General features: G+C 44.5%; 1 protein-coding gene across 5 annotated transcripts in view; it reads left to right on the forward strand.

Moving 5' to 3' along the window:
* The window catches only part of LOC126335549 (ankyrin repeat and fibronectin type-III domain-containing protein 1), a 643,576-nt gene that overhangs the window by 224,657 nt on the left and 392,438 nt on the right, over positions 1 to 26,481 (forward strand). For 3 of the 5 annotated variants that reach the window (XM_049998941.1, XM_049998940.1, XM_049998946.1), the window contains one exon: positions 22,651 to 22,744. The exons of the other annotated variants lie outside the window; for them this stretch is intronic. Coding sequence is in view for 1 of the 3 variants with exons in the window: in XM_049998946.1 (XP_049854903.1) it covers positions 22,732 to 22,744 (13 nt within the window). In the remaining 2 variants the exon portion in view is untranslated. The remainder of the gene's footprint in view (positions 1 to 22,650; positions 22,745 to 26,481) is intronic. 5 annotated transcript variants of the gene reach the window in all.

The raw sequence follows: 26,481 nt of genomic DNA on the forward strand, positions 1-26,481 counted from the left end.
CAGAACAACGACCTCTGGCCGTAATAACGGCCTTGATACGCCTGGGCATTGAGCCAAACAGAGTTTGGATGGCTTGTACAGGTACAGCTGCCCATGCAGCTTCAACACGATACCACAGTTCATCAGGAGTAGTGACTGGTGTATTGTGACGAGGCAGTTACTCGGGCACCATTGACCAGACGTTTTCAGTTGGTGAGAGATCTGGAGAAGGTGGTGGACAGAGCACGTCGAACTTTTTCTGTATCCAGAAAGGCCCGCACAGGAGCTGCAACATGCGTTCGTGCATTATCCTGCTGAAATGTAGAGTTTCGCAGGGATGGAATGAAGGGTAGAGCCATGGGTCGTAACACATCTGAAATGTAACGTCCACTTGTTCAAAGTGCCGTCAATGCGAACAAGAGGTGACTGAGACGTGTAGCCAATGGCAACCCATATCATCACGTCAGGTGATACGCTAGTATGGCGATGACGAATACACGCTTCCAATGTGCATTCACCGCGATGTCGCCAAACACGGATGCGACCATCATGATGCTGTAAACAGAACCTAGATTCATCCGAAAAAATGACGTTTTGCCATTCGTACACCCAGGTTTGTCGTTGAGTACACCATCGCAGCCGCTCCTGCCTGTGATACAGCGTCAAGGGTAACCGCAGCCATGGTCTCCGAGCTATAGACCATGCTGCTGCATACGTCGCCGAACTTTTCGTGCAAATGGTTGTTGTCTTGCGAACGTCCCCATCTGTTGACTCAGGGATCGAGACGTGGCTGCACGATCCGTTACAGCCACGCGGATAAGATGCCTGTCATCTCGACTGCTAGTGATACGAGGCCGTTGGGATTCAGCACGGCGTTCCGTATTACCCTCCTGAACCCACCGATTCCATATTCTGCTAACAGTCATTGGATCTCTACCAACGCGAGCAGCAATGTCGCGATATGATAAACCGCAATCGCGATAGGCAACAATCCAACCTTTATCTAAGTCGGAAACGTTATGCTAAGCATTTCTTCTCCTTACACGAGGCATTATAACAACATTTCACCAGGCAACGCCGATCAACTGCTGTTTATGTATGAGAAATTGATTGGAAACCTTCTTCATATCAGCACGTTGTAGGTGTCGCCACCGGCGCCAACCTTATCTGAATGCTCTGAAAAGCTAATCACTTGCATATCACAGCATTTTCTTGTTGTCGGTTAAATTTCGCGTCTGTAGCACGTCATCTTCTTGGTGTAGCAACTTTAATGGTCAGTAGTGTAATTTCCACTGGTATATGACGCCCTCCTCTTTTAGTTGCCACACCAAGCTCTTCGTCTTTTCAGATTTTATTATCATCTTCTTTAAACCTTTTGTTAGCGTAGGCCCTCTCCTCAGACTTTTTCGTCGGCTGTAATTACTGCCGTTGACATGAAACAGTTTCAGTAACAACGCTCGGTCCCTCTTCTTGATAGCCATACAGTTCACTCACGTTCTGGCTCATCAAATGACAGCGTGAATGTCATACCGTCATGCAAACAATGTACAGCGCTAGATTTGTACCTGGTGGTCATAATTGGAATTAATTTTTTTGCCAGTGAAAATCGGCTGTGCTGTAACCCTTTAGCGTATTTACCAAGTATCCTTGTCCATGCTGGATCTCCGTGAACAGCTGCACTTTAATTATAATCACGCGGTACTTCTGTTCCCAATAGGCACCTTAAGTAATAGTTGAGTCGAAAACGTTTGCGTGAATGAAACTACAACGTAATTGGCAACTGGAGTGATACTTTTCAGTTAACATTCAATCAACAGTTCCAGAAGAGCACCACCGCTACAAGAAGTGTCAACTGAACTCATCAGCATACGATGTTAAAAAAGATCTTTTCGCAACACAAAAGATCTACAGGGTGGCGCACGAAATGTGTTACCGTTTTGTTTTTTAATATAAACTTTATTGCCTATACAATCTGAAAGGAATATATACTACAATGAAGAGCACTCCATGGAGATTTGTTCTAACGCAGCACTTGCGCAATATTTCCACCATTTCGTTTCATAACGTCCTTCAAACGAACACTGAAGTTAGTGATTACCCTACTTCACATGTCTTCCGTGATTTCACTGCAAGCTTGAAGAATAAGTCTTCTGAGCTCCATTAAATCACGTGGACGTTTCGGGAAATTTTTTTCCTTTAGGTACCCCCAAAGAAAAAATCAAATGGATTGTGGTCTGAACTATTGCGGGGCCAATTTTGCCCGTCATTGAAGCGACCTGGAAACCTGAGTGAAATGATCCGCATGTCGAAATGCTCCTTTAAAAACTCCAACACAGTGTTTGCAGTATGTGGCCTTGCTCCATCTTGCATGAACCACTGCGTTTTGAAGGGCAAGACAGTAGCAAAAAGCTGTGGAATGAAGCTATTGCGAAGCATGCTCAAATAACGCTCGCTGTTCACAGTTTCTTCAAAGAAAAAGGGTCCAATAAGTCCGTCACTGGAAATAGCTCCCCACACCGTAATCCTTGGAGCATAATGTTGTCGTTCATGAAGCACTTGTGGGTTTTCAGTGGCCCAAAAGCTTACATTTTGTTTGTTAACCACACCGCCTAAATGAAAATGCGTCTCGTCTGAAAACCAAACGTTGTTGAGAGTTTCTTCCCTATCCTCCGCCCACTGAGCAAAGAGTAGTCTCTGCTGCACAGTGAGTTTCTGTGCACAGGTCATCTTGTATGGGTACATATGGAGGTCACTTTTAAGAATGCGTTGAACGGAGCGTCTGGATATTCCCAGTTGCACTGCTGCCTTTCTACACGATTTCCCGGGAAACAGGCTAAGAAGACCGAGGTTGCTTCGATTGCAATACTGTTCCTTCCTGTCCAAATTTATCGTACAGCTTGTGGATGGTCTTCTCGCAAGGGACCCATCGTGTGTTAAACTGTTGTCGAAAACGCCTCTGAGTCACAACAAGGCTTTTCGTTACATGAAAAAGTAACACAATTGCCGATCGTTGCTGTGTCATCAGTCTTCCATTGTCAGCCATTACTGCTTACTAGAGTTGTGCCGATTCGTGAATGAGTCGTTCATTTGAACGACTCTAAATAAAGAATGGTAAGAATCGAATCGTGATACGGACGAATCGTCGTTCAAAAGAATCGTAAGAACGATTGCGTGTTTCCGAGTCGTGACGATTCCAAGTTCCAACGATTCATCGATTCTTAGTACGCTATGCTTCGAAGGCAGCTTCCGAATCATGCCGAGTCGTGCCTAATGATTATGACCGCCAGATGGCAGTCAAGTAGAGGATGCGTGTGAACAAAGGAAGCTCGGAACGAACAAACGAAGTCCGTGGGCCGTAATATTACTCGTGAGAACCAAGCTGACACCTGGCGGTGGCTGACGGGAATGAGCGTAAAGGCATTTCCCATTGACCATCGCTTCCATCAGCCACCGCGCCGACGTCAACTTAGTTTGCGCGAGTAATACACGAACTGGTGATGACAGAAACGATATACAGCGAGTACACAGCTCCCAATACAGACGATTAAAATCAAGAAATCCAAGTATGATGAATAAATACGTACCTCTTATTTGTTGCAGATGCAATGCAAAACACACACTTCTTCTATACACACGATTATGTATTATATTTCGCGTATCTCGAAAACGGCCCTAGCGATTTGGATGAAATGTTGTGTTTACACTGGTTTTTGCTTTTTGAGTTCACCTACATAGCTCCATTCGTAAAAACGCAATTTTATATTATAAAAACACTATTTCACATGTTTTTATAACGCCATGTCATAAAACTTTGTTAGTACGTATTGAATGTAGTTAAGGTTTTGGTTTTTATGTTTATCTGTCTTTATGTGACAGCAAGCGATTTTACACACAAGAGTTTTTTTTTAAATAAAATCGCGAATTTCGTGTTTCTTGGGAACGGCTTTAACAGTTTGGATAAAATTTTATATTTAGATACGGATTTTGATTTTTAAGTTTATCTTTAAACAAAAGCTTTTTAATTAGTAATTTCAAGTTCGAGTTTTCGAATGTCACCGAGTTCAGAGTCATATTAAATTTTAGTGAAATAATGTCGCTGTATACGATTGAATCCTACTGTTTAGAAGTATATCGTCTTCTCACGTAAACAGTAGTGATAGCGGCAAGTTCTCAGACAAATTAAAAGCAAAATACCTATGCTTTGTATTTAGAAGAAATGAAAGTTAAGCTAAATTTGCTGTGTGGGAGGGCTGTCAGCTGCGTTGTGAATTAAAAGGGTGATGTGGACTTGGAAAGACATCTTAGCACAGAAAAACATAGGATGATATGAGCCAAACCACGTCTGCCTCTCTGCTAGATTTTGTTACTATAAAACAGACGTCTGTAGTTAGATACGTTCAAACCACACAACCAAAGTGGCATACCACGTAATTTTGCACCACCTCTCGCACAAATCGACTCCTATTTTCTGGCGTACTGAAATAAAACAATAGATGCGATCAAACCAAACGTGACCTTTCATCAATTAAGGCATTACACGTATAACTCGAGAATCACACTTGTAACGTCATATGCATGTTTACTCATAAATAAACTACTTCTGGCATATCTTATCATGACACAGTTCGATTCTAACTCCATTGACAATTTCAGACACGTCCTGCCATCTATGAGTAAGATGTAGAACTTTTTGCATTCCGTAAGAACCGTGCCATCGCAGACTAGAACGAATCGTGAACGAATCGTAGGAATCGATTCGCAATGTGAGACTGAATCGAGGAATCGAATCGGGAAAAGAATCGCGTTGCCTAACTGTACTGCTTAATAGTCTCCTAGCGGTAGTATCGTGAATTACACGACATGTCGTAACTCATTTGTTTTTCCAAGCTCTGCTGGTACTGCTGTAGAGATCCGAGCGGGAGATCTAATGTGCGGCGTAAATTGTGAAATAAACAATTGGTAACACATTTCGTGCGCCACCCTGTATTCGCAACTCAGTAGGACAAAGATAGGTGTAGTAGTAGTTACAGCAATGCGGGTAGGAGTGCTGCTTTCCAGAGTGCTCTGGTTACAAGTGTTAGAATATGGAGTCATGAACTGCGGCGTTTTGTCCCGATGACGGGGAGCCGCCCAGTGCTTTAGTCGGCGGTCTCGTCGGGTCCCGTTAGCGACCGGCCGTGTCTCACAGCGACTTCTTATCTGCGGGCGCACGGTCGTACCCCGGGCCGACTAATTGCTGCTGCGGCGGTATCTGCAGCGACGCCTGGCGGCGGCCCAGTTTCTGCCTTCCCCCCTCCTCCTCTCTCCCCCCCTCCTCTCTCCCACCCGCCCCCACACCGTCTCTCCACCCCCGCATCAAGAGCCGGGCGGGCCGCTTTCTCGTCTCGCGATTTACGGCCGGTGTCTCGCCGCGCACGTGAGCTGCCGGGGGGAATCCCCCATCTCCAACCTGCACAGCGTGGCGCTCCGGTATAACAGATAAATCAAACCTACCTTTCCTCCCGACAGAGCCACCTGTCGTCTTCCATATATCAAACTAACGAAGAAAATGATTTATTCTCCAGCAGGGTTACTGAATTTTGTCGGATTGCTGTCGTTCCGTAGAAATGATTAAATACTCGTATATAATCTGGCGTGTGGATCAATATCTTCTGCTCTGAGGCGTAGTGTACAACGAGTGCAAATGTACATGGTTTGCGCGTAAAAAGCGATATGAATTTTTGTTTGCAGACACCCTGCTGTCGATTAGGTTACTTTTATGCTGCATGACCTTTCTGTAATCCGCAAGCCAGCTATTAGCTCGAGGTGCAGGGTTGTAGTGTATCAGAGTCACACCATCTGCCGGCCGGAGTGACCGTGCGGTACTAGGAGCTACAATCTGGAACCGAGCGATCGCTACGGTCGCTAGTTCGAATCCTGCCTCAGGCCTGAATGTCTGTGATGTCCTTAGGTTAGTTAGGTATAAGTAGTTCTAAGTTCTAGGGGACTGATGACCTTAGAAGTTAAGTCCCATAGTGCTCAGAGGCATCACACCATCTCCCTATGAGGCTCCACTGGAGGAAATAATGTTTCTTGCTTTGTGTCGTAATATAGGCTGACATGTTTGACGTACCGTATCATAAACCACACGACTGCTGCTTCAAACGTAGTTTTAGACACATCGCGTGAACAGTACAATGAATGCTGGTTCAGAGAGTAGGAAAATTACTGTAATCTACTGGACTCTGTTACTTGGACATCAGTCACGAGAAACAGAGGCGCCTAAAATGTTTAGCGGGCTACTCACTGCTTGGCTACAGCAGAAGACAGGATAAAGGTCTGTTTATACCTGTCCAGTTTCCCGTCCTCAATTGGTGCATGTGGCCGTTGCACGGAGAGGCAAGGGTGCGCATGTAACGGTGTAAAGTCACGCATATCTCTGAATTACTGTGCACAGACGCAGAAGTCTCCCCATCCCAGACATGGAGACACGTGCAATAGTCATGAGCCTACCCACGATTCTGTTCGTTCGCTGATTTGTTTTTTTATCTCTCACTCTTCAAATATTCAATGAGATGAAATGATGGATGAAATGAAATGAGGCTGTTTCTGCCGCCTAGAGCAAGTCTTTATATTTGACGCCTCTTCGGTGACTTATGGATCTATATGGTGAAGACGATATGAAATGATTAGGAGAACACCCAGTCTCTGAGAGAAAAAAAATCTCCGACCCGGGCGGGAATCGAATGCGGACCCCGCGATCTAGAGACACCGACTCTAAACACTAGACCACGAGGTAGGGACTAAGATTTAAACGGTAAACTTGATCCAGTTTTTCGCACCCATGCAAGTTTATCTTTGCATTAGCCCTTTGGCCGAGTTGTCTAAAGAGAAACATATGGTGTTGGACGTGTATTATCGTGTATTTCCTTGTTTTTGAGGCTTTGAATTGCTAAGAGGCACGTATGGATTGTCGTATTCATTCTGCAAACATTTCACAAAGCAAGTGTTGTCATTTTGACGTTCGCTATTAAAATCAGGCACTGACAGTGCAGCCTCAGTAGTACACGCTTCAAAATGAAGCTGTAAGGTTTGAAACTAGTCGCCTAACGTACGTACTGCAGCCTTTGACACAATCGTTAATAAATTTAACACAAGTGCTGGTCCCCTGTGAACAAAATGTTGAAAGTTCAATGGTTCTGAGCACTGTGGGACTTAACACCTGAGGTCATCAGTCCCCTAGAACTTAGAACTAATTAAACCAAACTAACCTAAGGACATCACACACATCCATGCCCGAGGCAGGACTCGAACCCGCGACCGTAGCAGCAGCGCGGTTCCAGACTGAAGCGTCTAGAATCGCTTGGCCACAACGGCCGGCAAATGTTGAAAGTGAAAAGCTTTTGAATACACTCGGTTTCAGCAATATTTCGCATGTCACGATACAGAACTGGTCATTTCACTCTAAAACCTTAAAAGCAATCAGAATGCGACGCGAATAATCAAACTGAAATCAAATTTGCAAGTATGTCCGAAGAATGCCGGCAAGCACATGACCTGAACTTCACTGCTTGTCTAATACCGCAGTCACTGCGTTTAACACAAACGCTGACGCTAAGCGAAAACAAAATCTACGACTGAATGTCACCAAGAAGGCAAATATGTCGACGTGCGAGGATATAGGATCCTCACAGCATACGATCAGTCTTAGAGAGCTAAAAACGTTTATGTATCTCGTATACAACATCAGGTCTGTCACCCTTCTTTGTCGCACGCACGGCGCTGCTTCCGCTTCTGATGTTCCCTCCACAAGAATGAGGACTGGTTTCTGTTAGCACAGTTGTCTTCAGTCCAATCGTACGACGATTATGGTTTTCAATAAGCGCACTTTTTTTTACAAGGTAAAATATCTAAAGCTGGGTACGATATCGAAACCTGAATACTGCCATCTAGACTTCTGGGTTATGTGAACGAATCTATCACGTAATCGGTGCTTCAGATGCAAATTGAGTTCTTTAGAGGAATTGTTCGATATCGGAAAACATTCGTAACATGCACGCACACGCACGCGCGCACACACACACACACACACACACACACACACACAGTATGTTTCATCTCCCAAAGGCCCGCGCGCTACTGCAGGTCTATTTCTATCCGTCGCTGCCATCCACCACCCGTCCAAACATGTCGCTGACTGCTGCAGCTCTCCAAGGAGGCCACCCATCCACCTCTTCCGTGGTCTTGAAGGCGTCTCCTGCCTGTGGCGATGAAATCCAGCAGCTTCTGTGGCCACATGTCGTTTTCCATCGTAGCCAGATGTCCAGCCCGCCGTGTAGTCGCTTGCCTCTTTAAGACTGCTGCTATACTGGCATCTCGGTACAGATGATGCCGAAGGAATGGGATTGTAAACGAGACACTGAAAGTACTAAAAGAGATTTGCCATCTAGACAGCAAACTAGCTGATAATGGATGAATAGGGTGTATACGACCCGGGACAACCGGGAGATCCGGGAAAAATACGGGAATTTTTTTTAATTCCGGGAATTTTTCATTGTTTCAGTTTTCAGTTAAATTTTTGTGATTTTGACTGGTAAGAACCAATACTCTAACAAAAAATATTACCGTATCCCGCTTCTGCAGAGTAATACTGGAGCAACGGAACATGAACGAGAGAAAAAAAAACGAAAATAAAACTTAAGTCGCAAAGGAAATGCGCCATATACAACAAAACACAGTGCTCACACAAGCGTCTGCCGACAGCAAAGTGTGTCAAAGGCTTTAGAAAGACTGTGCAATGCTTCTTGACAACAAATTGCCTCCAATGAGCGTGACGTGACAGCTTTTTACATTAGATTCGTTTTAATGCAAGATCTTTTAATGTTTCACACGTACGAACATGCGGGCTTCCTGCGTCATCCTAGCTGCCCATGTGCAGTGACGCCTGTTATCTGGCGATCTCTGGCAACTGCTGAAACGAACCTGCTTCTAATAGGTCACGGAAAAATATTGCGAATATTGCTTTGAAAAGCGTTACTTTCAAAGTAAACTATGTGAGAGGATGTACGACGAATTTCTTAAATCACAGAGCGTTTGGATCTCATTTAAAAATCAGCTCTTGGGGGACGACCACCTGAAGAATTTCCAGACATTTATGTCGTTATTAAAAATTTTACTGGCACACTTATGTGATGTATGACGCGCAAAAAGATCAACATTATATGTGGAAGTTTAGCTTCTCTTGCAGCTTATTAATCTTCAGTATTATATGTGTAAGCTTTGCTTTTCTTGCAGCAACAATATGCATATTAATTTAAGCTATTAACTTTTCTTATTTGTGTGTCGCGCTACTTAAGAGTGATCTTGCTATTGGCGGACTACATCATGTGTCAAATGCTGTCATCAGCTCTGGCGAGATCACGTAACATGAGCTGTGACAGGCTTTCAAAATCTCGTCGCAATCTCGATTTTAATGCTTCGGAAAGTAACATGCGGTATTTCGTGGAATTCGAATTTATACCTTCGTAACACGAAAATAAGCAGCGAACATCTTGCTGCACATCAAAGATCTTTCCAAAACGTGTTTTTCCCCCCTGAGTTTCATTTTCTAAAGTGCCGGGAAATTCTAAGTCGTTGTATAAAACCATAAACCATCAAAGGATTGATTAGTTTTACAGTGCCGAGGGAAAGTACACTGTCACTTAACACGGAAAAGTGTATTTTCACCTGGGAGAAAGTGTATTTCCCACCGGGAAAAATCCGGGAGGTTTTTTTTTTCTTGTCCGTGTATACACCCTGATGAAGTAGAGAGGATATAAAATGCAGAATAGTTGTAGCACAGAAAGCATTGCCGAAGAGGAGGAATTTCTTTGCATCTAATACAAACTTAGGTGTTAGGAAGTCTCGTCTGAAAGTATTTATCTGGAGTGTAGCTTTGTACGGCAGTGAAACGTGGCGATATTCACATCAGACAAGAAGAGGACAGAAATTTTTCTAATGTTGTGCTGCGGAACAGCACTGAAGGTAAGTTGTGCAGATCGGGTAATGGGGAGGTACCGAATACAGCTGCGGAAAATGGCACCCACTAAAGGTAACTTTACCATGAGCTTTCGTGAGCTCGAATGTATTTTAACGCACAGTCAAGAATGATTAAACTCGTCTGAAATAGTTACTCACTCCCGGCGGAAACGGCTGCAGGCACTCGGAAAGCCTAGTTTACACGACACTAGGTTGAAAGCAACTGCGCTACTGGCCATTGCGCATGCGCGCCGCGCGTTTGCTCAACTCGTCGGTGAAACTAAACACTTTCGACGTGTTCCAACTTTGGCGACACTAGTTGCGTGAGTTTTGGAGGTTGTGTGTGTGCGTAAAGTGTATACAAACTGAAATATGAAGTATGGAACGGAGAATAATGTTCGCGTTTTGGACATCTATGCTTTGAATAGGTGTTTGTGGGGTTTCAGTGATGCTGATTACAAAAATAAGCAACTTATTGCTGCTCGCGAGACCGTCACGTGCATTCAGAACATAGATAGTTTGACAGTATCTGAGCTACAGGGCAAAATTTATTGAATTAGGAGCACATACACAACTGAATTAGGAAAAATACAAGCAAATGTAAGTCTAGCTGTGGAAATACTCTCGTCTATAAGAGTAAAGTCCCGTCTTTCCAATAGAAACGTCCCCTTAGAAAAAATTATTAATTACTGTACTGGTTAACCTCTTACGTTATTTGATTTTCAAACAGCTGAGCAAAACTAAACGTACTCAGACATTTCTCTCTTTACTTATTCTGATCATCACTAAACTGACACACATGTTTTTTTTTTAGCGCAACGCAATCTGACTTTCAATAATCCCTACAAAAGAATGGCCCTGACTAAAAATAACCTATACCTTTCACAAATCACTTACCTCACAAAAATCTTCGTTAGTCAAACTACTGCAATACAGCGAGCGCCAATACTGCCAACTAAATAAAAGATTCTAACTACTGAAGGCACTAACTACTGATAGGCATAGTTAGCAAATGAAAGATTTTGATAGAAAACAAACAATGTATTTACCTTAATAATGTTCAAGTTATCATATATATAAGTTCATGATATCCAATATTACAAATTTATTTTTTCTGATGGACACACGTCCAGATCGTCCGCTCCCAAAATTATGCCATCTCTCTCCCCACATCCACCACTGCTGGCGGCTCACCTCCAACAGCGCAACGCTACGCGCTGTTCACATCCAACTGCCCAACATTACAATAGCGAATATTCCAACAATGCCAACAGGTCACAGACTGCACACTGTCAGTGATTTTCATAAAGAGCGCTTCGTGGCGTTACCAACATAAAAACCTAAACAGCCTACTTACACGCTATTTTTTTAAGGAATATTGTTGACAGGAAAGACCGATACACAAATGAAGAAGCTGCATTCTTTACTCAATATTTATTTACTTAAAACGTCTCATTCCCATACGTTTGAATTTTGAAATATTGCCACTATACAGATCTATCTTGAAGAGAGTAGTTTGCAAACCATTCTCTTCTTAATGCGGCCTGCTTCGAATAATTACTGCTGCTAGTGTTAATAATTATTGTCGTTAATGAAAAAGCGTCATCACCTACTAAAATCGCATCTTATAGCATGCCGAGTGTTCTCGATTGTAATGCACGGAATATGATATGTAATTTCAGCTCTGGCGACAGTGCTTCACGCAATACGGTATCTTTATTCCATATCGCATTATTAACTCTATTTAGAAGAAACGTGGACAGTTCTGGTGACAATCTAAGATAATTAAAAGAACTTCTTTGGGCTTCCATTATAAATTATTTCAGCAAGGATGCTGAGCAGCCGAGCTGACGTCTTTTCTTTATCCAGTCACGAATCTAAATACGTTTCTTATTTTTTTTTTCTTATGCAGCCATTCCATGAACAAGCTTTAACTCTATCACAAGTCCTGCGACGTGCAGCTGCCAAAACTTTCATTTCAGACACGACCCAGGAACCCACAAAACTACGAAACTGAAGTGTATACTGGTTTAGCCGTGTCTACAGTCAAATATGAAATCATTTGCGTGCAACTCATTCCAGGCAACAAGTGGCGCAACCCAATGTCGTCGTGTAAACTAGGCTTAAGACCTACACTCTATACCGAGCGAGGTGGCGCAGTGGTTAGCACACTGGACTCTTATTCGGGAGGACGACGGTTCAATCCCGTCTCCAGCCATCCTGATTTAGGTTTTCCGTGATTTCCCTAAATCGTTTCAGGCAAATGCCGGGATGGTTCCTTTGAAAGGGCACGGCCGATTTCCTTCCCAATCCTTCCCTAACCTGAGCTTGCGCTCCGTCTCTAATGACCTCGTTGTCGACGGGACGTTAAACACTGACCACCACCACCTACACTCTACAGTATCACGTGCTGTGACGTACGCGCCACGGGCTGTCTACCTCGTTGGCCCCGCACCCTCCAGCTGACGTCACCGGCGATAGAAGTTAGAATTCCAAGCGACGGCGCCTGACCAATGACAAACTCGAACGTCACTGTGAAGGATGTAGACTTCCCCTCCCGGCACAGTCGTCTCCTGACAAAGAAGATTGGAAAATCTTCGAAAGCTCGAGTTGTAACTCCGATCTGGCGCGGTCTCGCCACCGAGAAGATTTTGTAAAACGATACCGCCGCGGGAAACTTCGATGCAAAGTTAGTTCAAATGTTGGAGGAAGAGGACATACCACCTTCAATAGGACCATACCTAGTAAAGCAGTGTGGCGTTCAGACCTTCAGATTTACGACAGCCTATGTTTGTGCTATATTAAGAAGCGATATGAAATGGAACGAACGCTCCACAAGCGAATCAGCTTGCAATATCTCAAAGGGTACTCATTTAACTATGCTGCTAATTAAAAGTGAGAAGCACATACAGCAGGCCGGTGTAGCCGAGCGGTTCTAGGCGCTTCAGTCTGGAACCGCGTGACCGCTACGGTCGCAGGTTAGAATCCTGCCTCGGGAATGGATGTATATGATGTCCTTAGGTTACTTGAGTATAAGTAGTTCTAAGTTCTAGGGGATTGATGACCTCAGATGTTAAGTCCCATAGTGCTCAGAGCCATTTGACCCATTTTTGAAGCACATACATATGTGGCATGCTATAGTGCCGCTTTGAAGGTCACCTGACCGTCGCTCCATTACTGTGTCACCCATCTGCTCAAATGGTGCAAACGGCTCTGAGCACTATAGGACTTAACATCTGAGGTCATCAGTCCCCTAGAACTTAGATCTGCTTATACCTAACTAACCTAAGGACATCACACACATCCTTACCCGAGGCAGGATTCGAACCTGCGACCGCAGCGGTCGCGTGGTTCCAGACTGAAACGCCTAGAACCGCTCGGCCACAGCGGCCGGCCCCCACCTGCTCCACTAACAGTGAACGGTTGCCCCATGAGATAGCTTCATTTTAGCATAATACAGTCAAAAGAATTCCACGGAGCAGGCAACGGGTGGCGGTGTCTTGCCCCCTACAATTAATGTAATGCTATATGCAAGAAACGTATTTCACTTTTTCTCACTACAATTGTGTTGTCGTACTCTGCAGGATTTCTCGGTCTGTATTTATTGTTGTGTGATATTATGCAAAACACAAGAGCAAGGAAGCGTCACAGGCAAAACCCCAGAGGGTTGTTCAATCCACATTTTGTTCTCAGTGTGTCTCGGCAGAATTATCGTTCTGCGCAAGACCATTCTGGATCCTGCTATGTCATGGACTTACGTCATCTGAAACCGCCTTGCATTGCGCCTTGTTACAAGAAACGTTGCGTCATTGTTCAGCGGTACTTGTAATGATAAAACGAACAAACAGACTGTAAAAGGACTGACTGGTACACTCCCCTCTCTTTCGTAATAACTGAATTTAACGTTCGCTAAATTTATGAACGTAGGCTAGAGGTGATGGCTTATACTATCGTTATTTGCAAAGGAGCGCTGCACCTTACATAACCACGTTAAAAGCTGGCAGGAAAGGCGAATTTAACATTTTGTGTGTGGGAAATTGGGGTGCATCAGTAAAGAAAGAGCAGCTGCTGCGACCGATCCTAGAGTACTGCTGCAACGTTTGGGCCATCTATCACTTAGGGGTGCTAGCAGGAACTAAGAGTTGCGCTGCCAGGATCGTAACGTATCGCTACAGTGGTAATGAAAGGATACTCAAATCCCCGCTTTAAGGGGAATCTTCGGCAGGAAAGCATCGTCCTTTCGCTAAACACTGAGAGAAATGATGTTCGAGGAACACTGTAACAGTTCTGGTGCCACAGTCGCATACAGTGCATCGCGTAGCACTCATCAGTATAAGAGAAATTAATGGTGCATACTGAGGCATATACATCGTATGCCCTTGCTCCATAAGCGAATGGAATAGTGCAGAAAGTCGCTAATATCAGTACGAAGTACCATTCTGCATGCACTGTACAATGGCTTGACAAATGTGAATGCATATATATATATATATATATATATATATATATATATATATATATATATATATATATATATATATATATATATATTTTCCTTTTTAATAATTCAGGAACCACGCAGGGCTATACCGACCCTACGATTTCTTTTCAAACAATTGGTTAAGGAAGGGCAAACCTACGTTGATACCGTTTGTTGACTTAGAGGAAGCTTATGACAAGTCTGACTGAAATACACTTTTTGAAATACTGAAAGTAGCAGGTGTAAAGTACAGGGCATGAAAGGCTTTTTACATCTGGTACAAAAACTAAATGGCGGTTTTACGAGTCGAGGGACATGAAAGGGAAGAGTAGTTGAAAAAGGATTGAGACAGGGTTGTACCTTATCACCAGTCTTATTTAGTCTGTACATTTAGCAAGCAGTAAAGGAAACCAAAGAAAAATTTGAAATAGAATAATAGTTCACGGAAAAGAAATAAAAGCTCTGCGATTTGTCTGTGACATGGTATTTCTGCCAGAGACAGCAAAGAACTTGAAAGAGAAGATGAAAGGAATGGACAGCGCCTTGAGGATATAATACACTCCTGGAAATGGAAAAAAGAACACATTGACACCGGTGTGTCAGACCCACCATACTTGCTCTGGACACTGCGAGAGGGCTGTACAAGCAATGATCACACGCACGGCACAGCGGACACACCAGGAACCGCGGTGTTGGCCGTCGAATGGCGCTAGCTGCGCAGCATTTGTGCACCGCCGCCGTCAGTGTCAGCCAGTTTGCCGTGGCATACAGAGCTCCATCGCAGTCTTTAACACTGGTAGCATGCCGCGACAGCGTGGACGTGAACCGTATGTGCAGCTGACGGACTTTGAGCGAGGGTGTATAGTGGGCATGCGGGAGACCGGGTGGACGTACCGCCGAATTGCTCAACACGTGGGGCGTGAGGTCTCCACAGTACATCGATGTTGTCGCCAGTGGTCGGCGGAAGGTGCACGTGCCCGTCGACCTGGGACCGGACCGCAGCGACGCACGGATGCACGCCAAGACCGTAGGATCCTACGCAGTTCCGTAGAGGACCGCACCGCCACTTCCCAGCAAATTAGGGACACTGTTGCTCCTGGGGTATCGGCGAGGACCATTCGCAACCGTCTCCATGAAGCTGGGCTACGGTCCCGCACACCGGTAGGCCGTCTTCTGCTCACGCCCCAACATCGTGCAGCCCGCCTCCAGTGGTGTCGCGACAGGCGTGAATGGAGGGACGAATGGAGACGTGTCGTCTTCAGCGATGAGAGTCGCTTCTGCCTTGGTGCCAATGATGGTCGTATACGTGTTTGGGTGCAGGTGAGCTCCACAATCAGGACTGCATACGACCGAGGCACACAGGGCCAACACCCGGCATCATGGTGTGGGGAGCGATCTTCTACACTGGCCGTACTCCTCTGATGATCGTCGAGGGGACACTGAATAGTGCACGGTACAGCCAAACCGTCATCGAACCCATCGTTCTACCATTCCTAGACCGGCAAGGGAACTTGCTGTTCCAACAGGACAATGCACGTCCGCATGTATCCCGTGCCACCCAACGTGCTCTAGAAGGTGTAAGTCAACTACCCTGGCCAGCAAGATCTCCGGATCTGTCCCCCATTGAGCATGTTTGGGACTGGATGAAGCGTCGTCTCACGCGGTCTGCACGTCCAGCACGAACGCTGGTCCAACTGAGGCGCCAGGTGGAAATGGCATGGCAAGCCGTTCCACAGGACTACATCCAGCATCTCTACGATCGTCTCCATGGGAGAATAGCAGCCTGCATTGCTGCGAAAGGTGGATATACACTGTACTAGTGCCGACATTGTGCATGCTCTGTTGCCTGTGTCTATGTGCGTGTGGTTCTGTCAGTGTGATCATGTGATGTATCTGACCCCAGGAATGTGTCAATAAAGTTTTCCCTTCCTGGGACAATGAATTCACGGTGTTCTTATTTCAATTTCCAGGAGTGTATTAACATAAAAAAAAAGGATAATGGAATGTAGTAGAATTAAATCAGGCGATGCTGAGGGGATCACATTAGAAAACTAGACATAAAAAGTAGTAGATGAGTTTTGGTAATTGGCCAGTAAAGTAACTGATGCTGGCTAAAGTAGAGAAGATATAAAATGTATACTGGTAATGGCAAGAAAAGCATTTCTGATTAAGAGAAGTTTGTTAACATCGAATATAGATTTAAGTGTTAGAAAATCTTTTCTGAAGGCACTTGTCTGGAGTCTAGCTTTGTAAGAAAGTCAAACGTGCGTGCCCGCATCTCGTGGTCGTGAGGTAGCGTTCTCGCTTCCCACGCCCGGGTTCCCGGGTTCGATTCCCGGCGGGGTCAGGGATTTTCTCTGCCTCGTGATGGCTGGGTGTTGTGTGATGTCCTTAGGTTAGTTAGGTTTAAGTAGTTCTAAGTTCTAGGGTACTGATGACCATAGATGTTACGTCCCATAGTGCTCAGAGCCATTTGAACCATTTTTTGAAACGTGCATGATAAACAGTTCAGACAAGAAGAGAACAGATGTTTTTGAAATGTAGTAGTGCTACAGAAGGAAGCTGAAGATTGTATGGGTAGATCATGTAACTAATGAGGGCGTATTGAATAGAAGAGGGAAGAAATGAAATTAGTGGCAGAACTTGGCAAAAAGAAGGGATCGGTTGATAAGACACGTTCTGAGACATCAAGGGATCACCAATTTAGAACTGGCGGAAAGTGTGTCGGGCAAAAATTGTCAAGCCAGACTAGGAGATGAATGTAGTAAGCAGATTCAGAAGGATGTAGGTTGCAGTAGTTCTTCGGAAATGAAGAGGCTTCCACAGGATAACATCGAGAGCTCCGTCAAACCAATCTTTGGACTGGAATGATGACCACAACAACAACATGTTTTCTTTTTGTGATTTCCCTCGCAGATGGATGCAAAATCTTTTAGAAACTATATTTTCTTGTTCTATATTTTTGTTTTTAAATCAGTATTGTAATATATTTCACAATATTTTGCGAATGTAGCAGACAAATAATTCAACCAAGCGTTGGCGTCATATGGAGCTGTGGATTTGTTCCTCTATTACCACGCACCGCTAGAGAGGGAAACGCGCTGGTCCCAGGCCGACAGCTGCTCTAAAGATTATCTCTTGATTTACCGTTCACGTATTTGGTTTAAGACCACGTGCAAACTGTTCAGACCGATAATTTCAGCACTTCGCACATACGAAAATTCTTGTGGACTTGGCAAGCGAGCCAGCCGTGCTTTCAGATTATAACGTCAACCGGTCCATAACATCTGTACGTTAATCATCGAGAACATTTCACTATCGTAATTATGTGAAGCTGACTATAAGAGGTGGTTCAAAAATAGTAATCTCATGGTTCTTTAGACGATCGGCGTCTGGACATGTAGTGGCTGAGCACTTGGGAGAAAAGCTGAAGAATGTCGACGGCAAGTTTCCGGATCAGGCTAATGAAATAGGGAGAGACTTCTATTTGCCATCTGCAGAATGGGAGAGTCAAGAAATTGAAGGTCTCATTAGACACAGGGCATCGTACGAGACTGTTGTCTCTGTTCTGAAAATTATTTCGAGCGGGTAGAGAAACTGATTCGTGAGGGAAACTCCTTAAAGCTTCGACAGCTAAACAGACACCAACATTTAAGACCGGCTAACTTACAGGATGGCACCAGTGATCATTAAACTGTGTGACAGCCATGGCTGCGTCTGTTACAAGGAAACTTAAGAAATGTAGGAAGATATTTTTGCTTCGCCAGACTGACAGGATACAAGACGTACAGTACGTCAGTAGCCGACATCAAGTATTCAGTGTTGAGGACGAAGGTGTAGAGCACAAATCGATAAAATTCAAAAGTATTGTACAATACGCTTTATACCAGTATGTGCGGAGTAAGGTTATGAGAGACGAGAAAGAGCTATCGTGGATGTATAGTCATGTCAGGAAGTTGCTCGAAAGCAAGGAAAGATTCGTCACAGGTTTATGCAAAGTCAAAAGCGCGTAAGTGCAATGAGCGTTCAAGGAATTGTAAACAAAAATTTTGACAACCGTTCTCATAAAAATTGCCAATTTTTTTTGAGCAAATTCGGTAAGCAGATTACATTTTGCGACTCTCGTACACTATGACTTAGAAAAAAAAGACTCTGAGCACTATGGGACTTAAATTCTAAGGTCATCAGTCCTCTAGAACTTAGAACTACTTAAATCTAACCAACCTAAAGACATCACACACATCCATGCCCGAGGCAGGATTCGAACCTGCAACCGTAGCGGTCGCGCGGTTCCAGACTGAAGCGCCTAGAACCGCTCGGCCACTTCGGCCGGCTGACTTAGAAAACAAAAGTACAAAAATAATAGTATTCAACTTCCACTTCTCTGAGTAATTTTATTTTACTTCATCGTTTTCTTCTGCATTGCAACCCAGTAAGTTAAAGGGTGTCAGTTTGGCAAGGCAGCCCAATTATTAACATGTTGAATTTCTTGACGGGTAAATGTGTATCGAAGTTTTTCACTAGTGCAGAAGATGATCTTCTGACAGTAACCACAACCATCCTGTACGTATTCGGTAATTTTCTTTGACAAGCTTTTCTTGTAAAACTAACAACTGTGGTCTTCATTCATTGCTAAGTGATAAAATGAAATATGTGGAACATCCAAAAATGTTAATCGTTGAAAACAACGTTCTACCTCCGAAAAACGTGGGACTCGAACAGGAAAATATGTTATTCTGACTAAAGATGTGGTTTGAACAGTAAAGACATCTGTGACTTATAAGCTACAGTCATGCACAGTCCTGGACAAAATTTCCATTCAAAACATAATTCTAAAGATAAATTGAAAACCGGCTTCTCATCTTCGTCAACAGGAAGTCATTTTTCTCGACTTATTTGGTTTCGTAGATAATGAGGACTGTTTGTCTCTGCGCTTTATTTTCACAAGCTGCGACATAGCTGCGAACAGAACAGTGATGCAGAAAGTGTATAATAAAATCTTTTATTTCCGTCTATGATCACAAAGTTAGTTGGTCCTTAGACTAGCTGTTATATAATGTGATCACATACGCAAATAAAAGGATTTTATTCTGAACTTTATCTTTATTCTTCTACAGCGTTTAGAATTATTTTGCACCATACATTAGTGACTGTTTGCTGGAGTCGTTTATTGTTATTCTTTCCTTATTTTATAAGTGTAATTATTTATGTACTAATTCTTTACCTGTAACTCTTTACCTCATTTTACTTTCCTGTACGTTATGTTAATTAGTAGCATACACGCGTAAAATGGACTTACTGTTTTCTGGATATGAATGTAAATGTTGTAACCAAACCCTGTCAATCAGGGTTTTCATTGTCACAAACCATCTACGCAACTGGTAAGCGCGCTGTCCAAATTTCGTTAACAAGTAGGGGCTGTTCGTGGTATTCTTGAAGCATATTGTCGCGCTGTCATCACCTGTTCGTCCACATACATGTATATGCTGTCAAAGAGCATTTTAGAAAGCAGCACTGCGAAAACTGAGCAGCTTCCAAGGTAAGCTGGGCTTCCACGGCCACCGGCATGGCTTGTAGGTAAGAGCGCTGGTACAAAACAAAATTGTCAGCCTCCAGCTGATAATTCGTTACTTCCTGCTGTTTTCTTGTCGGTAATTACAACTCTCACGCCTCTCGGCTTCCTTTCCTCTCGTTTTTCCGACGCATTACAAGCAAGGACATTGCTGTACCTGAAAAACAAGAAAAAAGACGGATAAATGTTTATCACTGCAACAAATCACGAAATGGCTCTTGTACAGTACATCCGAAATATTGCAATAACGATCTAAGTCCTATGGTTTAGAAATTAGCGAATCAATTCCTACCGATACTCGTTATCAGTTTAATTATAAACTATTTTTTTAATTACGTGCATTGATTCTGACACCGCAGTCTTCACTGAAGTTTTCTAGTTGTGTGGTGGTTTAAAACAGGCAATAAAATAGTTGTTCCAGACTTGGAAGGCCGCATCGAGTAATTGGCAAAAATGGCGACAGGACGGGCAATCGGCCACCTCTTAAACTAACAGTACAGAATCAGGAAATAACATTGTCGGCCCTGCGCCGATGCAGAAAAAAAGGAACAAGTAAAGCAAAAAAGGAACAATTTACAAGTGGTGTTTTTTATTCACTTATACTTCTTAATGAACATACTCTCATGAGCAAACTGAATTTGAGACACTCTTCTAGCAACACGTAATAACTCCTTTCTCCCAGGTGGCGTTGTAGTATGGGCTCCACGAGACAACGATCCACTGCACATAACTCTCTGATATTTGTGAAACTGCTCATATCTGTCACGTTGGCACTCCAGGCCAATCGTGAAGCCGGTGTTACAATGAACGTTGTCTTCGTCTGACCCGTGTAGACATCATCTGAGATCCCTGTCAGTGTCTAAGGCCTCCTCTCTCCCTTACTCGGCTGACTTCTGCACTCAATATGAACCAGCCGGTTTTACTCCCGCCGCCCATCCTATCTTACCATCCATAACGCCGATTCCCGCACCTTCTACCCCTCTGCAGGTGTGCCCCAGGGATCTGTCTTCCCCCCTCTCCTCTACCTCCTGTACACGGCACAAGTGCCCCAACTTCTCCTCCAGTACACCACCTGCTGTATACCGATGACACCGCCTTCCTTGCCCTCGCTCCTACCCTTCAACAGTCCTAGCGCCTTCTCCAGAATCACAACCTTTTTGCCGCATGGTGTAACCAGTGGCTCCTGAAAATCAATCCTTCGAAGACCCAGGCAATCTTCGTAGGTCGTACCATTTGCTCCTTCCGGCTTCTTGATTTCTCCCCTAACTGTCTGCGCACGTCCTGTCTGCCTCTCCCCCACCCTCACCTACCGTCGCCTCACCTGGGTCCCTCATCTATGCTCTATCCAGTCCAAAGCCCACAACCACCTCAAACTCCTCTCTGGCTGGACATGGGGGTTGAAACCATCTACCATCCTCCACACCTACTCCTTAATCCATCCCATCCACTGTTATGCCAGTCCCACCTGGATATCTCCCCCCCCCCAAATTCTATAAGTCCCTGCAGATCCTCGAACACGATGAACTCCACCTCACCTACGTATATGCCTCCCATCCCCTACGCAGATCCTCTATGACCTCATTCCTTTCCCCCATCTATTCCTTTCCCTCGAACATATCCGTATACTCTACACCTCCTGCCACCTTGATCCCCCTCATCCCCTGTCGCTCCTCTCCTCTCCAGCCCCTGCCCTCTGCCACGCCTTCACCGTCGTGTCCCCCCTACCCTCCACCACTACACCCTTCATCTCCTTTCCCAAGGTGGCTTTCGTCGAGTCCCCCTCCTGGATGATGCCCTCTCTCCCTCCATTTATCCCTCCTATCCACCCTGATGCTCATTTCCCCCTCCCTCCCTCTGTCCTTTCTCCGGGCTCCCTCTTCCCCCCTCTTCCATCCTGTTTTTTCCCCACCTACCCTCTTGCTGTCTCCCTTCTCTCCCCCAAATTCATTTTGCTCTCCCCTCCCCTGCCTTTCCCATACCTTCTCGCATCCACCCAGCTCCCCTTTACTATGTCCCCTCCCTCCATTGGCTCCCTTTTATTTTCTTTTCTGTCCTGCCCCCTTTTTTCTCCCTCTGAGGTCCAGGTACCCTCCCCCCCCCCATCTGCCGCCATGTCACCTGTATAGTGCTTCTGTAAGTGAGTGTTCAGTGTTGGGTGTCCCTAGTCGGTGTTGCGAACAGCTGCCATACTGTCACTAGTTGTGTTTTTTGGTTCATGGGAACAGAAACCAGACTGTCGCTGTGGTTTTTAATTGTGCCTATCTTGTGTATCTTCATCCGTTTCGTCACCACAGTATTTCCGCCATTTTACAGTTTTTTACAATGTCACCGTTTTATCGCCTGTTCTTGTTTGTTTATATTCTCAATACGTTTTTTAACTTTTCTGTAGGCTGTAGAGCAGCATATTTCGCTGCTGCCAGCCCGCCCCCCCTTCCAATAAAGAAAAAAAAACCAGTTTGATGTTGTTACCCAAGCTTTTTTTATTGTGATTTGCTATTCTGAATATCCATGTTCTAACAGATAACAGCTGCATTTTTTAGATCTGTATCGAAATATTTTTATTGTTTCAATTTTAATTTTTTTTGTTATGTTGAGTTTTATTTATTGTGATGCCTCTTCTTAGGTCCAGCGGGTTCAGTGTGATGGAGACTTACCTTCTCTTCATGTATCTGACGTTAAGGAACTTTCCTTTTGAGCAATCATTATGTTGATATTATGTGAGTACTCATTTCATATTTTTTTAACTGGTGTAACAACTATATGAAAAATGCTTTGATGTTCTTTTCTGTCATGTCTGATCAGTAAAAAATATTATATATGTAGCAGCTTTATATTACACTGCCTGCCACAAACAGTGAAGCACCCAGAAGGCATCATCGAAACCCATTCCAACTCCTTACACGTACACACTGTCGGTGTGTGTGTAAATGACTATAGAGCAGCAAAGCTCTGTGAAAGGTAGCACGGCCACTGGAGTGAATGGATACTGTTCGTGTTAAGTGTTGTTACCGTATCTGGCAGGGTATATGAATGTTGTGAACAAGTCAGATGTTGAGTGATTGCAGTGAAGGACACGGAGATGCCACACACTCCTCCGAGGCAACGTTGCCAGCAACTAACAACAGTCTGAAGCGGGCCGTACTGTGGCTCTCATTTGGCCAGCTGGTTGAATTGTGCACGTATGTAGATTTCTGGGCAGTTCGGAAATGACAGTGGCCCGATGTTGAACTTCATGGGAACGTGAGTACAGGCATATTCGTCCCAAGGTTGCGGTCGACCACATCTGACAACAACAAGGCACATCCCTCCTCCTCCGCAAACCAACAACAAGTGTCACAGCACACCATTGTTCAAAGACTAGCAACAGCCATACTAGGGAATTACTATCCTACAAACAACACAAGCCGCTGCGTGTTTAGTGGAGCCGCGACCGGGAGGCAAGAACTGTTGATGAATAGCGTCGTACTGTGTTCAGTAACGAATCGTAGTTCTGCACTGCCCTGGACGACTATTGTCGGCGAGTATGACGGCGACCTCAGGTCTCTTCTTCCGATGCTCTGGAGACGCACAGAGATAACTACAATTGTGAGTTGAATTTTTCATCAAGTATTGTTTATAGGTAAACATGTAAATAATGGATATTATTGTATTACTCCTGGCGCCTTGGTGAAGTTTTAAATTTCACGTTCCACAAACCGTTCGCACAGGAGAAACGTACAAACATACCGTAATGCGACCATCAGACAGATTACTGTATGGACGAGATGGCAAAAAGCATCCCTGGCGTAGAGAAACTGAAAGATTTGAAAGCAAATAGATCACTCGGTTCGGATGGAATCCCAAATCGGTTTTGTAAAGACTACTCTGCGGCACTGGCCCCTTACCTAGCTTGCATTTATCACAAATCGGTCGCCCAGCACAAAGTGCCAATCGACTGAAAAAAAAGCGCAGGTGACTCCATTATTTAAGAAGGGTAAAAGAACGGACCCGCAAAATTACAGACCAGCATCCCTAACTTCGGTTCGCTCACAAGTCCTTGAACTTATTCTCAGCTCGAAGGTTTCGAACTTTCTCGAGACTGAGAGGGTTACGTTCACGAATCAGCATGGTTTTAGAAAGCAACGCTCGTGCAAAATTCAGCTTGCCCTTTTCTCACGTGGTATACTGCGAACTATGGATGAAGGACAATAAGTAGAAGCCATATTTCTAGATTTCCGAAAGCCATTTGACATGGTGCCCCAGTTGAGGCTGTTAATGAAGTTACGAGCAAGTGGAAAAAGTTCAGAGATATGTGAGTGGCTCTAAAACTTCTTAAGTAATAGAACCCAGTATGTTGTCCTCCACGGCAAAGACTCATCAGAAACAAGGGTATCGTCAGGAATGCCCCAGTGAAGTGTGATAGGATTGCTGTTGTTCTCTATATACATAAATGATTTGGTGAACGGGGTGGGCAGCAATCTGCGGTTGTTTCCTGATAATGCTGTGGTGCATGTTGTTGTGTGACTATAGGTACATACAAAACAACTTAGGCAAAATTTCTATTTGGTGTGATGGATGGCAGTTAGCTCTAAATGTGTAAGAATGTAAGTTAATGTGGATGAGTAGAAACAAACCTGTAATGTTCAGTTACAGTATTACTAGTGCCTTTCTGACGTAGTCACGTCGTTTAAATATCTGGGCGTAACGTTGTAAAGCGATATGAAATGGAACGAGCATGTAAGAACTGTTATTGGCTTCTGTTTATTGGGAGGACGTTTAGGAAAGAGTGGCTCACCTGTAAAAGAGATCGTGTACAGGCCACTGGTGCGACCTGTCCTTGAGTGCTGCTCAAGTGTTTGGGATCCGTACCATGTCGGATTGAAGGAAGACATCGAAGCAGTTCAGAAACGCACCGCTAGATTCGTTACCAGTAGGTCCGGACAAGTTGAGTGCTACGGTGATGCTTCGGGAACTCAAATGGAATCCATGAAGGGATGTTTTCGAGAAACGTTTTTGAGAAAATTTAGGGAACATGCATTTGAAGCTGGCTGCCGAACGATTCTGTTGCCGCCAACACACATTGCGCTTGAGGGCCACGAAGATACGATTCGAGAAATTAGGGCTCATATGGAGGCATGTAGACAGTCGTTTTTCCTTCGCTCTACTTGCGAGTGGAACAGGAAAGGAAGAGACTAGTAGTGAAGTATACCCTCCGACAAGCCCAGTACGTCGGCTTGCGGCGTCTCTGTGTACATGGTGTGCGGTAAGCCATCGGATGTGACTTCAGATCACGGCTGGTGCAAGCGCCGGAAGTCTGACGGTAGAATGATTCATCACGGACATCCCGCGTCCTCATGTGGTACCTCACAAGTGGCAGCATCGTAGTGCTATTTTTCAACAGGTCAATGCTTGTCTACAAATGTAACATATCTCTGTGAGCTGTCTGCGTGATATAAATGACCTAGTAAATAGTGTCGGAAGTTCCATGCGGCTTGTCGCGGATGATGCTGTAGTATACAGAGAAGTTGCAGCATTAGAAAATTGTAACGAAATGCAGGAAGATCTGCAGCGGATAGGCACTTGGTGTAGGGAGTGGCAACTGGCGCTTAACATAAACAAATGTAATGTATTGCGAATACATAGAAAGAAGGATCCTTTATTGTATGATTATATGATAGCGGAACAAACACTGGTTGCAGTTACTTCTGTTAAATATCTGGGAGTATGCGTGCGGAACGATTTGAAATGGAATGATCATATATAATTAATTGTTGGTAAGGCGGGTACCAGGTTGAGATTCATTGGGAGAGTCCTTAGAAAATGTAGTCCATCAACAAGGGAGGTGGCTTACAAAACACTCGTTCGATCTATACTTGAATATTGCTCATCAGTGTGGGACCCGTACCAGATCGGGTTGACGGAGGAGATAGAGATGATCCAAAGAAGAGCGGCGCGTTTTGTCACAGGGTTATTTGCTAACCGTGATAGCGTTACGGAGATGTTTAGCAAACTCAAGTGACAGACTCTGCATCGCGGTGTAGCTTGCTCGCCAGGTTTCGAGAGGGTGCGTTTCTGGATGAGGTATCGAATATACTGCTTCCCCCTACTTATACCTCCCGTGGAGATCACGAATGTAAAATTAGAGAGATTCGAGCGCGCACGGAGGCTTTCAGACAGTCGTTCTTCCCGCGAACCATACGCGACTGGAACAGAAAAGGGAGGTAATGACAGTGGCACGTAAAGTGCCCTCCGCCACACACCGTTGGGTGGCTTGCGGAGTATGACTGTAGATGTAGATCTAGATGTCGAGTAACTTCCGTGGCCAGCAAAAGCCTCAGTAGAGTAGGTATGAGACCAGCTCAGATACCAACTCCGTTCCAGGACCAATATCCAGGCTATCAAGGACCAATTAATCAATACTTGTCAATATTAATGAAATTCTCCAACAGCCGTGTAACTAAGATGTTATTTGATT

The sequence above is a fragment of the Schistocerca gregaria genome, chromosome 2, assembly GCF_023897955.1.
Source record: "Schistocerca gregaria isolate iqSchGreg1 chromosome 2, iqSchGreg1.2, whole genome shotgun sequence".
NCBI lineage: Eukaryota > Metazoa > Arthropoda > Insecta > Orthoptera > Acrididae > Schistocerca > Schistocerca gregaria.